Source organism: Arachis hypogaea, chromosome 19 (genome assembly GCF_003086295.3).
Source record: "Arachis hypogaea cultivar Tifrunner chromosome 19, arahy.Tifrunner.gnm2.J5K5, whole genome shotgun sequence".
NCBI classification, from domain to species: domain Eukaryota; kingdom Viridiplantae; phylum Streptophyta; class Magnoliopsida; order Fabales; family Fabaceae; genus Arachis; species Arachis hypogaea.
In genome coordinates, this window is record NC_092054.1 from 25,989,140 (window position 1) to 26,002,988 (window position 13,849).

The 13,849-nt window shown below is 37.1% G+C and overlaps 2 protein-coding genes and 1 long non-coding RNA gene across 3 annotated transcripts; all 3 read left to right on the forward strand.

The window, feature by feature from the left end:
- Window positions 1-1,237: 1,237 nt before the first annotated feature.
- LOC112779753 (uncharacterized) lies at window positions 1,238-6,561 on the forward strand. The gene is made up of 2 exons (XR_003190847.3): window positions 1,238-2,027; window positions 6,048-6,561. It is a non-coding gene; the product is annotated as an uncharacterized lncRNA (long non-coding RNA).
- A 1,974-nt stretch (window positions 6,562-8,535) lies between these two features.
- Window positions 8,536-9,018, forward strand: LOC112778148 (uncharacterized). The gene has a single exon (XM_025822503.1). The coding sequence runs from the start codon at window positions 8,536-8,538 to the stop codon at window positions 9,016-9,018; it is 483 nt and encodes a 160-aa protein (XP_025678288.1).
- A 2,130-nt stretch (window positions 9,019-11,148) lies between these two features.
- Window positions 11,149-12,658, forward strand: LOC112778149 (uncharacterized). The gene is made up of 2 exons (XM_025822504.1): window positions 11,149-11,505; window positions 11,615-12,658. Exons 1-2 carry the CDS (start codon window positions 11,149-11,151, stop codon window positions 12,656-12,658), a joined length of 1,401 nt encoding a protein of 466 aa, XP_025678289.1.
- The last annotated feature ends 1,191 nt before the right edge of the window (window positions 12,659-13,849 follow it).

Here is a 13,849-nt window from a genome sequence, read left to right on the forward strand (position 1 = left end):
AGGACAAAATTATGACGCTTCCATTTTTAATACAATATGATATTATTGATTTTTAACTAGTTTATTTAAATAAATTATTCTAGGTATGACATTATGAATTTAAGATTTACAGATACTAGCTTTAGTGAATTTAAAAAGTGAGAAGATAAATATTATTAATAGAATCTATTATAAAATTTTTTAATAAAAGCAATGTTACATGGCCAATAAGTATTATCATTTTTGGCCCGTACTTAATCAGCAATAATTTTTACTTATATATTACATAGATTTTACACACAATAAACATCTAATTTACACCTATATTTATTATTTTTACTCAAATTTTTTAAAATTTATACACATAAATTAATAAAATTTATCTATTAAATATAATTTAATATTTATGGTGCTAAAAAATAACCAAAAATACTAAAAGTTGTTAATCTCAATAATTTCTCTTTTAATAATAATAATAATAATAATAATAATAATAATAATAATAATAATAATAATAGTTATTTTTATTAAAATAATATTTTGTTATAAAATTTAAACACTTTATAAATTTATTCTCTTATATAATCCATACTGAAAATACATTAATAGCAAGAATTTATATAAATGTCCCATGATTTATTTTTTTTTTCTTTTTCCCTCATGTTACCGTTATTTATTAATAATTCAGGAGGTTTTGTTGACCCATTATTATAATGAATTTTTAGTTTTTGGTATTATTCACTCAAAAATTATTAATAGCCTTTTTTTACACAAAAGTCTATATAATGTACACATAATTTTGGTCATGACATTTTTTTTGTCCTGCAATAATTACTAGTATTTATAATAATCAATCCCACCAAAACCTGCATGTTCTTTTCCATATGTCATCTGTTTATAGGATAGTCAAATCTTGGCCATTCTTAGTCATTATAATCTTGGCCACCAGAGAACTTTCCTATATATATTAGTTTTTTAAAAAAAATATTGTGAGGGCAAATGCTCCTCCCTCTTCATTGAGTGTGGGTCCTCGGCGTAATTATTGAAGGGGGATGAACCCACGAAAGAAAAGGAAAGCAAAGCATGGAGTTACATCAACCCACGAAACACAACCACAACCACACGATATTGTGTTTTAGATTTCATTAAAAGCTATCATAACAGAGAGCTACAATAATGAAGAGGAATCAACGAAGAAACAAGAAGGAATTGAAGAACCTAGCTACCTATATATTTCATCGTTGACTTGACTTCACTTGCTTCTCTATTTAACCCTTAGCAAGCTATAAGGAATCACACGCCACTAACACACACACATACAACAACACTACAAGCATCATCAACCACTAACTTCCTCTCCAACTTTCAATGTTCCTTTAATCAAACATTATCTCTTCATAAGCTTTAGAGCAGAAATTCATTCGCACTTCTTTTCTTTGCCATTTCATAAAAAGATTGCGCGATGACGGAATCATTAGTTTCTTTGTTGACGAGGAAAACTTCTTCAAGCAATTGAGGAATCTTCCATTTCATTGGTCATCTTCGAGATGGTGTATGGAGAAGCTTGTGATGATTATTGAATGCAAGGAACAAATTTTTCTGATTGGTAATGATTTTGATAAATTACATTGCCTAACTGGTGAAAAACATTTCTTTTTTATTTGATCTTCAATTTTTAAATGACTTGAATTTAGACAATAATAAATTTAACATTATCCAATATCATATTAGTGTGGAAATTCTTTTAATAACATTTACCATTTTGATTTGTCTAATAATGACAATCTTAGGAGGATTTTTAATATACTCTATTGAAAATTCTCCTAATATTGTCATTATATGACAAATCAAGATGGTAAATGTTATTAGAAGAATTTTTACATTGATCATGATATTGAATGACGTTGAAGTTATTGTTGCCCAAATTTAAGTAACTTAAAAATTAAAGAACAAACAAAAAGGACATGTTGAGGATTTATCAAGATCATTATTAATTAGAAAAATTTTTTAGGACCCCGGAACATACAATTGCCGTCAACTTCTTGTTGGTATATATATGCATAATAATTATCATCTTTTAATATGATATATGCATAATAATAAAAATTTATATATTAATTATTTTTATATTTTGTTAAAAAATATTATCAGGAAAGAGTAACTCTGGATATAAATATAAATGAAATTGAGGTGAGCTTATGGGATAGGGTTTATTTTTTAGAAATGGGATATTTTGATGGCTCATAATTCGATATGTTAAAAGGAAAGTGTTTTCATATGGCTAAGTTAATCAAACCAAAAACTTATGGGATAGGGTTTATTTTGTTAAAAAAACACAATCTTTTTACTTAGTTTTTGTTATATATCAAAACTAATGATTCCGAAAAATTATTTTCGTTTTTTGAAGGTTTAGAAATATTATAAATTTGTTTGAATATATTAAATTATTTTTACTATATAATTCAGTTTTGATCATAACAAGAATAGAATTAATGTACTTAATTTAGTTTTCATATATAACAAGAACTAAATAAAAAAAGGATTGTTTTTAGTTTAGTTTTTAATGTAATTAATTTATTAACATATTTTATTGTGATGTTTATAAATTGTATCGCAAATTTTCTCTGGTTTAACTTATTTTTTATTTTATAAATTTAATGGAAGTAAAAGTTAAATTAAAGTGGATAGATTGTTATTTTTTATTTCCAGAATGCTAGCAAATTATGTTATATCTCATGTAGAAAAGCATATATGTTAAAATAGAAATAGACTAAATTAATTCGTTGTTGTTCATGCTAAGAAGAAAATGAGATTGAAATGAGGACAAACACAACACTGGAGAATTCGATTACAATAAGCATGGATAATTTAATTTTGTCAGACAGTGATTTTTCTTTTTTTTTTCCACAAATATAGAAATATAGTCACTGACTAATTGTTAGTGAAAGAAAATAAGGTGACTTCATGTTTTAAAAATTGTAAAAATTTTGTCATAAGAGAATATTATTTCTCAGCTTAACTTATTATTAAATGAAATAAACATTATTTCATTTATTTGATTGTCTGTTTTAATACAAAGTTTCATAATTTTATTTTTAATAGTAGAGATCGATAATGATAAAACTCACTTTATTTACTTGTCACACGTTTAAAATAGAGAGATAATGAGATATTCACACTTTAAAGTATGTTTCATTTTTCTTTTCAACTAATGTAAAATTATATATATATATAATAAATAATTAAAAATAATATCTAAAATATTATGCGTACATCAATTTGGTTTATGAAAAAAAGGAATATATATGTAAACTTGTAAAGATTCTATAAAAATGTTGAAAAGTATATTGGATTACAAAATAATATTTTATTTTTATTTCTTTTTCCTTAAAATTCTAATTCGCAAACACCTCCGAAAGAGAAAAAAAAAAAAAAACTGCTTCAAACTTTTGTGGACTAGACTAAAACTTATATATCAAAAGTTTATTTTATAAAATAAAAAATGTCTATTTATCTTTTGAACTTCATATCAAAAGTTATATATAAAAGTATGAAAAAAAATCCTTAAAAATTATAAAATATTACATAACAATGATCATATTGTAAAGTCATATTATACAGTATATAGATGAATTTATAAAAATAAAAAAGCAGACGAAAAATGACTTGAACATAACATTAATTTTGTAATATGTTCTCCTTATAAATAATATCTCAAGTTAAGTGACCAGAAATTTTTATAACATCAACTTATTGTAAAAATAGTATAAATTTAAGGTAATTTAATTAACTTTGCGTGTAGAAAAGATCAAGCAATTATCACAAGAAGGGTATAAATAACACATGCAATGTACTAACAGTTTTGATGTGAATTATATAAGGAGACGAAAATGAGTGAAAAATAACTTAATAACGAGGATAATGCACAGAATCATAAGGCAACACAAAAGCAGCATGTTTATCTACAATTTTGATGTGACCCCACATTTTATTTTGGTCTGTTTTGCCCTCAAACCCACCACAAAGCTAAGCTGGAAATGAAAGAAAGCCAAAACACACAAGAAGAGGGTCTCATATATACACAGCATATGGGATAACTGGGAAGAAGATAGAAACTAATTTTCTTACACTAATTTTTCACACACCCACAAAAAAAAAAATTTAATAATTCAACATGTTCAATATAATTAATTAAGCCTACAGAAGAGGGATAAGTAATGTTTAAACTTTAAAATATGGTGTTTTTTTTTAACGAATTAAGAGATACGTAGAAACTGAATTTAAAAATGTCTATGCATCTCTTTTTTATTAGTCATTTTATGTCAATGTGTCTTATAAAAAAAATTAACCAAATAAAAAATTAAAACTTTTAAAAAATTTTAACATATTTTTTTTTTCAAACGTATTTTTCAAACACACCCTGAATTATAGCACCACTATATATAAGCATATTTTTCTGTGGGAATACGACTGTGACTTATTATAATTGCATCAAACCACATACAAACAATGAGTCAATGAGTCATGACATTGGTTAATTGACTTAATTCCCTTGCTATTTGCTAATGGAGGGTATTATGGAGGCAATTAGTAACTAATAAATGAATGCAAACAGCACAAAGAGGGATACTTTTAGTGGTGACTTATTGTTGTTTGAGAGTGGAGGCTTTCTTTGTGACTTATTTAAAAAAATTGATAGAAAATAATGGTAAGTTCTTAGTTTTGTTTGTAATCAAAATTATGTATGTTATATTTTGTAAAAAATAAAAAGTTATTTTAGTAGCAATTTTGAATATTAATAAAAAATTGAGTAAATTAAATTTTCTTTTGACATAACTCTTTTATAAAGCTCTTTGTATTTCTTATAAAATATTTTCTGTCAAGTTCGTTCTTTCATATTTTTCATGCTTTCACAAGTGAATGAATAATGATGGTTATTTTCTTGAAGCATAATGGAAAAATGAACACAACCTTTATGTTCCAAGACCAAGAGTCAACTCTAAGTCTTTGAGGAAGTTTCTATGAGTTTGTAATTATTGGTGGAGTAATAAATACGTGTTGGAAAAAAATGTGTACCAATCTGAGATGGATGCCGCTCTTTCTTTATAGAAAAATTAATAGACAAATTATTTGCTTAGACAAATAATTTAAAAGAATAATATATATAATACGAAATAAAAAAAATGTGTATAAAAAATAAATAATACTAGATAATTATTTTTCTTCCAATTAAAATTATTAATTAATTTTTTTCATGATTTTTTATTTTTTTTGGTTAAATTATGATTACGATAGCTCTGTAATCTAGAACGATGAATAATTTCGGATTATGATATCAGGTTTTTTGTTTCAAGAACTTGCTTAAAGTGTTTCATCAAAATAAAGAGGTCCCTGTCCATGATACAGAATTTTTAGTTTTTCAAACTTTTTTCTAATGTCCCATCCTTTTTTTTTCATTTCATAATTGACTGGCTTTTGTTCATCCTTTATTTTTACTTATCAAGGTTTGAGATTTAAGTAAACTGAAAACACAATTTCTAGAAAAATGATATTTTCTATTTATATTTTTTTATGTAATTATATGATTGTAGCTTTCAAATGCAAATTTGACATCTTCTTTAGCCTCCAATTTTTACTGGTGAGATTTAATTATAGTGAATGCATGATTGTTGAGTTGCTATAAATATGAACAAAGTGAGTGACTTTTATTGATAATTAAAAGTAATACACCTTAGCATACATGTATCTATTTCTTTTATCGTGGTGGTTGTTCACTGTGATTGGATTGGACAATTGGGGTTGGAAGTATAGTTATTGAAGTTTTGGGGATAATTTAAGAATGATGAGACGAGTATGGATCTGAATTTTTTATTTTAGTTTGGCAATTTTACTGTTCAAACATCTAAAGGTTAGTTTCATTGGTATAGCATTAAAAAAAAGATGAAGACAATTTGAAATCAAATTCTTTGAATTAATGGCTTGAGATCATGCATAGAATATGCATCACTGGATATAATTCTATTTGCAAGTCTCTTGACATTTTCAATGATTAGTTCTCAATTTTGCAGAATCATCATGCATTCAAGAAACTGGTAAAAATCTACAACTGAGGATTTGTATCATCTCAACCCGTCAATATAATAATACATTCAGCCAGTAGCACTCTGCAGCTTTTCAGGAGGTGGCAAAGAAGTATGTAGAGGATAGAGTTGCTGTCTATCAATTTTATGTTCAAGATCACATTATTATAGCTTAGGAGATAGGTGTATAGCCTTAAAGAGTTGCTTACTGGTTATTGAATCTCATTTTCTTAGGTTCTCATCTCGTTGGTGATTCCTTTGTATTTTAGTATATAAGATTTTGGGTTTGGCTTTGTATAGAAGTTATAGGGATTACTCAAATGTCTTCCATGTCTGCTTCTATTCTAGCTTTCTATTGGCTTTCCTTGGAGAGACTAGAAAGTTAGAATTTTTTATATGCTTTTGCAGGGTCTTCCATATAATTTAATTTCATGACTGGTTTTAATTTTCAATAGAAGCATATTGTTGATTTCACTTTAATAGTAATATTAGTTTGCTATCAGTTGGGTTCTCTTCTACACATTACTGTTTTATTATTTTTAATGGTGGTATTTATTATTGAGAAAATTGTTATAAAAGACTTGTAAGAATATTTAATTATTAAAAAAAATTATAAAAATAAAATTCAAAAATCTTTAATATTAACAAGGTTTGACTGCCTACAATTACAAATCAATAAAGCCAAATTCCAAAGAATGGCTACAACAAATATAGGATCACACTGATGCTCTAAGAACATCAGAAGTAGACATGAAGAATATTTATCTGTCACTCAGTATGATACAAATGTTCAAGAGGACTAATGTTTTCAATGGATTGATCCCTTTAGAAGGCAATGCCGCAGTCGTCTACTCAGAGCCTCCAACTTCTCAAATCTGTCACCTTTTCCCTTTTTGTCAGTTGTCTCACCTTTCTTCTTTTTCTTCTTCTTGACCTTGTTCTTGTTCTTCTTGAGCTTCTGTTCATCTTCTTTTGACTCTGAACACTTTTCTTTCATGTTTCTCAAAGATGTTGCAAATACATCTACTGTCAATGATATTATTACGTACTCAAACTTAACAAATAAGCATGAGAAGCAACGATAATAGACCACATTGATATAAACCAACATTCAAATTAGAATTTCACTTTACTTACACATCATTTTCAATATCACCCTTTAGTTAAATCAATAAAACCAAGAACAAGAAGAGAAACATATAAACATTGTGAGTGCATGCACGTGTGCACATGTCTGTATGCAATATACGTATACCTTAGGGAGGTTATCGACCCTTAAATCTGCACAAGGTTCTTCATCATTGCCTCCTAAAGAAGAACATTTGCCCCAACTTTCTCTGTTTGAGCTTGTACATGAGAAACAATCTTCAATTTGATTATTTATCTTATCCTGTAAAATCATAAAGTATGGGGATATAAGAGTCGCATTCATAAATCTATAATAACAAAATATTAAACATTCATAAATCTATAATAACAAAATATTAAACATAATACAAAGTTATTACGGATCCGGCCCATGGCCCCCACACCTGGAATGGCCTCCGAACCCGACTACCCGGGTCGGATCCAATTTCCCTTCTAGAAGGCCCGAAACCGGCCTGCTAGAGCTTCTAACCAACAATCAAATCCAAATACCTCCCTTATCTTAACCAAACAGGATAAGATAAGATGATTACCATCACCTATATAAAGGGGAATCCCAGCCCTCCTTAGGTATGACATCCACTCTACACATTCTACACCTCTCTGATCCATTCCGACTTGAGCATCAGAGTGTCTTTGCAGGTACCACCCCCATTGCTCCAGCCGAACAATCCGGCAGTCGCCTCAACCGGAAGGTTTCTGATCCATCTCACAACTCGTGCAAGAGACATCTTGTACATTGGCGCCGTCTGTGGGACCTACAACGTCGCGACGGAATGGCGTACATCTTCGAGGAGCAATCCCCAAGCCACCATGATAACTCACAAATGAGGAATCCAACTCCCAAACACCAAGAAGCTACACCCCATACCCATGGAAGGATAGCGAGCACTATTCGCCAGACTACCCCTCTGCAAAACAAAGAAAACGGCCCTAAAACACGGGCTCCCGAAAACCTGGGAGAAAAGGCAGCTCAGATAATCCAAGATCTCTACCTCTGAGTGAAAGAACTTGAGGGCTGAGTTGCAACCAAGGAAAAGCATCACACCGAGAACGGAAGCCACGCGACCTCCTGATCAAGATCTCGCCATGAAACCAGGCACGGTAGATCGCCCGGACGACGACATGGCAAAAGGTATGATCGCATCTCCGGCGACCAGGATCGCCAACACAACGTGAATGATGGAGGGCACGGCAGGTCGCCTGAACGGCAACACGGCAAGAGGTACGATCGAAGCGTCTCCTGCGACTTGGGTCACCGACACGACACGACACGGACGATGACCAACGACACCAAGAGGCCAAATGCATAAGAAGCGACTACGTGATAATGGGAGCTACCCCCTTCACTGAAAGAATCCTGAGAGCAAAACTCCCTAAGGGATTCGACAAGCCCACAGATATGAAGTACAACAGAACAAAAGATCCCCAGGAACACCTAACGGCCTTTGAAGCCAGGATGAACCTGGATGGAGCCGCCGATGCAGTCCGATGCAGAGCCTTTCCGGTAACCCTAGCAGGACCTGCGATAAAATGGTTCAATGCCCTTCCAAACGGGTCTATAACCGGCTCTCACGATATCTCGAGAAAATTTATGGCCCAGTTCACTACCAGGATCACCAAAGCCAAACACCCCATTAGCTTGTTAGGAGTCACCCAAAAACAGGACGAATCCACGAGGAAATACCTGGACAGATTCAACGACGAATGCTTAACGATCGACGGACTCACGGACTCAGTCGCAAGCCTTTGTCTGACCAATGGGCTCATGAATGAGGATTTCCGAAAGCATCTCACCACCAAGCCAGTTTAGACCATACACAAGATTCATAGCGTCACTAAGGAATACATAAACGATGAAGAGGTAAGCCAGGTCATGGCTGCCAACAAACGACAGAACGGCACCTCGCTAGAATCCCCTACCAAGAAAAAACCCGAAGGAACATCCCAAACAGACAAACGCAAATCGACCCCCCAGAGTCGGATAATTCTCAAATTACACTCCCTTACCAGCTCCCATGACCGAGATCTACCACCAAATAGCGGACCGAGACGTCCTCCCGAAAGCCCGACCACTTAAAGAACAAACGGGCGGCAACAAGAGCCTATATTGCAACTCCCACCGAGGATAAGGGCACATAACACAAGACTACTTCGACCTAAAGGACACCCTTGAGCAAGCCATACGCGACGGAAAACTCCCCGAGTTCGCCAAAATCATTAGAAAACCAAAACGCACTGAAAGAGACAGGTCACCAAAGCGCGAGGGACGCAACCCAAGAACACAAAGACAAGCCCCTGGGAAAGCCCAGAAACAGACCCAACCATAGTCGTAAATATCATCACGGGCAAAGATACGCCAGGGAAGTCGAAATTAGTGCTGAAAAAGGACCTTAAAGTCCTAGCAGCAAAAAACTAAGCCCCAGCTATCATCACCAAAGCAATAACGTTCTCCCCCGAAGATTGCCAACACAGCACCTCGGCAGAAGACGTTCCATTCGTCATCTCAGCAAAAATTGGAAGAGGACTCGTTAGAAGAATACTCGTGGACATCGGGGCAGACTCCAACATCCTCTTCAGGGGAGCTTCGACAAGCTTGGGTTCAAGAATGAAAACTTACAAACACACCGCAACGTGGTAACCGAACTCGGAGATAACTTCCTCAAACCGGACGGTTCCATCCGGAAGCCAGAGGAAGACCGTTCTATCCGAATTCGTAATCCTCAAAAACTCTACGGCCTACAACGTGATCCTCGGAAGAAAAATAATTAACGACCTCTCCGCCGTCATCTTTACTAAATTCTTACTCGTGAATTTCACAGCAGAAGACGGATCTGTCAGAACAGTCCACGGGGACCGAGAAACTGCGGTCGAATGTGATAACACCAGCCTAGCCCTCCCGTAAAAGATCCCGCAATACGACCGGCATCTTCTTGGCTGACCTGGACGCCCAACAAGACGGGCAGCCTAGGCCAGAGCCAGAGGGGAACACGGAGAAGCTACATATAGGACAAACCATGGAAGAGTATAAGTTCATCAACAGAAACCTTCGATACAACCTTAAAGAAGACCTCATAAAGCTCCTAAAGCGGAGCAGAGACTTATTCGCATTCACTCCTACGGACATGCCACGAATAGATCCCAACTTAATGTCCCACCGACTGGCCGTGGACGCCAAGGCCAAGCTGGTAACACAGAAGAGACGAAAAATGTCCCTCGACCGAGCAACCGAAGTCAATAAACAGGTTAAAGCCCTCCTCGAAGCAGGCTTTATCTGGGAACTACCCTACACAACCTGGCTGGCCAATGTCGTGTTAGTCAAGAAAGCAAATGAAAAATGGCGGATGTGCGTCGTTTACACGGACTTGAATAAAGCTTGTGCAGAAGACGCCTTCCCCCTACCAAACATCGACAGGCTCGTCGACGCCACATCCAGCCACCAGTACCTCAGCTTCATGGACGCCTACTCCGGGTATAACCAAATACCCATGCGTCAGCCCGACGAGGAGAAAACGGCCTTCATCACCCCTGACGGAACGTACTGCTACACAGTCATGCCCTTCGGCCTGAAAAACGCCGGAGCCAATTACCAAATGCTCGTCAACAAGATATTCCAAGGCCTGTCTCGGACCAAGCTGGAGGTTTACATAGACGACATTCTCGCCAAGACCAAATCTGGCGAGCAACTCATCAGCGACCTTGAGCTCGTAATGAACACCTTGAGGAAGCACCGAATGTGCCTTAACCCGACAAATGCGCCTTCGGAATGGAAGCAGGAAATTCCTGGGGTTCATTATCACACAACGCGGGGTAGAAGCGAATCCCGAGAAATGTAGAGCCATCCTCGAAATGGCAAGTCCAAAGAATCTCAAAGACATCCAGAAACTAACTGGCCGACTGACTGCCCTATCCCGTTTCCTCGGCGCGTCAGCCCAAAAGGGCGATGCCCTTCTTCAAACTTATGAAGAAAGGAACTCCCTTCAAATGGGAGTCAGAATGCAAAGACGCATTCCAAGACTTCAAGAAAGTACTAGCAGAACCCCCCATTTTGGCTAAACCCCAAACAGGAGAGGTCCTCTACATATACCTGTCTATAACGGAAGAAGCACTTGTGGCAGCACTCGTCCGAGAAGATGAGAACAAGGCCCAGTGGCCTATCTACTTCATAAGCAAAGTCTTCCAAGACACGGAGTCACGCTACTCTCGCTTCGAGAAACTCGCCTTCACACTCCTCACAGCCTCCCGACGCCTTCGCCAATACTTCCAGGCTCACCCCATTACGATCCGAACTGACCAAGCGGTCAGGCAAGTCCTACGCAAGCCCAACCTAGCGGGAAGAATGCTAGCATGGTCCATAGAACTATCCCAATTCCAAAGAGTTCAAACCTCGGATCGCGATCAAAGCACAGGCCCTGACAGACTTCATCGCCGAGATGACTCTGGGATACCCCGCCGCCGAAACCTGGAAGCTGCACGTGGACGGCTCATCTAACACCACTTCCGGCGGAGTCGGGGTGATACTTGAAAACCAAAACAGGATCGTGATCAAACAATCCGTTCCATACGAGTTCCCGATCTCAAACAAACAAGCAGAGTACAAGGCTCTCTTGGCCGGACTAACACTAGCCAAAGAGGTCGGCGCCAAAATCTTAAAGGTATGCAGCGACTCCCAGGTAGTCAGCTCCCAAATCAACGGGGACTACCAGACACGAGATCCCCTGCTTCAACAATACCTTGCCAAAGTAAACAAGCTAACTGAAGAATTTGATCATTTAACAATCCAACACGTCCCCAGGAAACGAAACGCAAGGATAGATCTACTCTCAAAACTGGCTAGCACCAAGCCAGGACAAGGAAATAGGTCGCTAATTCAGGAAGTCGTCAGAACTTCCTCTGTTTCAACCACAACCGACACCGGCCTACCAATCTCTGACCAGGAGTCATGGACCTCCCCCATACTACAGTACCTCCTTAACGGAGTACTACCCGAGGATCCCAAAGAAGCAAAACAGATAAAAAGGGAAGCCGCCAACTACACCATTGTGACGGGACAACTGTACAAACGGGGATTCTCGCAGCCCCTACTTAAGTGCGTTGAACCCGAGGACACGGAATACATACTCCGCGAAATCCACGAAGGTTGTTGCAGTCACCACATCGAGGGCAAAACCTTGGCCCATAAAGTTATCCGGGCTGGATACTTCTGGCCCTCAGTTATCAAGGACTCCATGCGAATGGTGAAAAAATGCAGCAAATGCCAGATGCACACCGACTTCCACCAAGCCGCCCCACACCAGCTCAACATCATAACGGCAGACCGGGCGTTCAGAACATGGGGCATCGACCTCGTCAGCCCCTTTCCTACGACACCCGAACAGATCCGATATCTCATCATTGCCATCGACTACTACACCAAATGGATCGAGGCCGAACTACTGCCTCCATCATGGTAACCCAATGCCAAAAGTTTTTCTGGAGACACATAATAACCCGATTTAGGATCCCCGAGATTGTAATCTTGGACAACAAAACCCAATTCACAGATAAAAAGTTTAAGGAATTCTTGGAGGGACTGCACATATCCCACCATTTCAGCTCGGTGGAACACCCACAGACAAACGGACAGGTGGAGTCGGCAAATAAAATAATAGTCAAAGGGCTCAAGAAACGACTCGACGGAGCCAAAGGATGATGGGCCGACGAACTCGGACCAGTCATCTAGTCATACCGTACCACACCCCAAACCTCTACAGGGGAAACTTGGTTCCGTTTAACATACGGTGTAGAAGCCATTTTTCCAGTAGAAGTAGGAGATCCCAGCCCCAGAAGAACGATCAGGGGTAACGACGAGGAGGCAGAACGGGACCTCATAGACGAAGTGAGGGGCATGGCCCACATGCGAGAGCTAGCCCTAAAGCAAAGAATCAGCCTGAGGTACAACCGCGGCGTAGTCTGACGAGAATTCATACCCAACGACCTCGTCCTACGATGAAACGACATCGGCGTTGCCACCCACGGAGAGGGGAAACTCACCCCTAATTGGGAGGGACCCTACATAATCAAGGCGGCAATCGGGAAAGGAGCCTACAAGCTCGAACGACTCGACGGGACCGAGGTACCAAGAACATGGAATGCTGCCAACCTACGACGATACTACACTTAAAATAGACTTCCAAAATGGGTTAAAGTTACTCCTCCCCTGTACTTCTTTATTTGATTAATTAATTAAGTGTTTTTCCCGGGTACTCTTTCCCGCCCACATGGGAGGGTTTTAACGAGGCTCGGTATTTTTAAATAAAGTTTATTTTACCTCTCTCTCTTTACCTCGGAGAATGATAAACCCCTTCCAAAAACAAGGAAAGAACGTCCACTATCGGGGACTGATCACCCCCGGAGCCCAAAAACGGATATCCATACGACACGGTTAAACGGCCTAACGACGGCCCACCCCTACACTATGAGTCACACAAAACGACTCAAGAATAAATGACTTGGTTGAAATACGAATTCATGATTGAAAAATCGCCCGAACGGCCTAAAACACAAATTCGTAGTTAAAATACCTAGGTCTCAAAGCATAGCCAAAATGGCCAGACGTTAGCAAAACACGGCCAAACGGCCAAAACAGCAACAAAAAACTACAA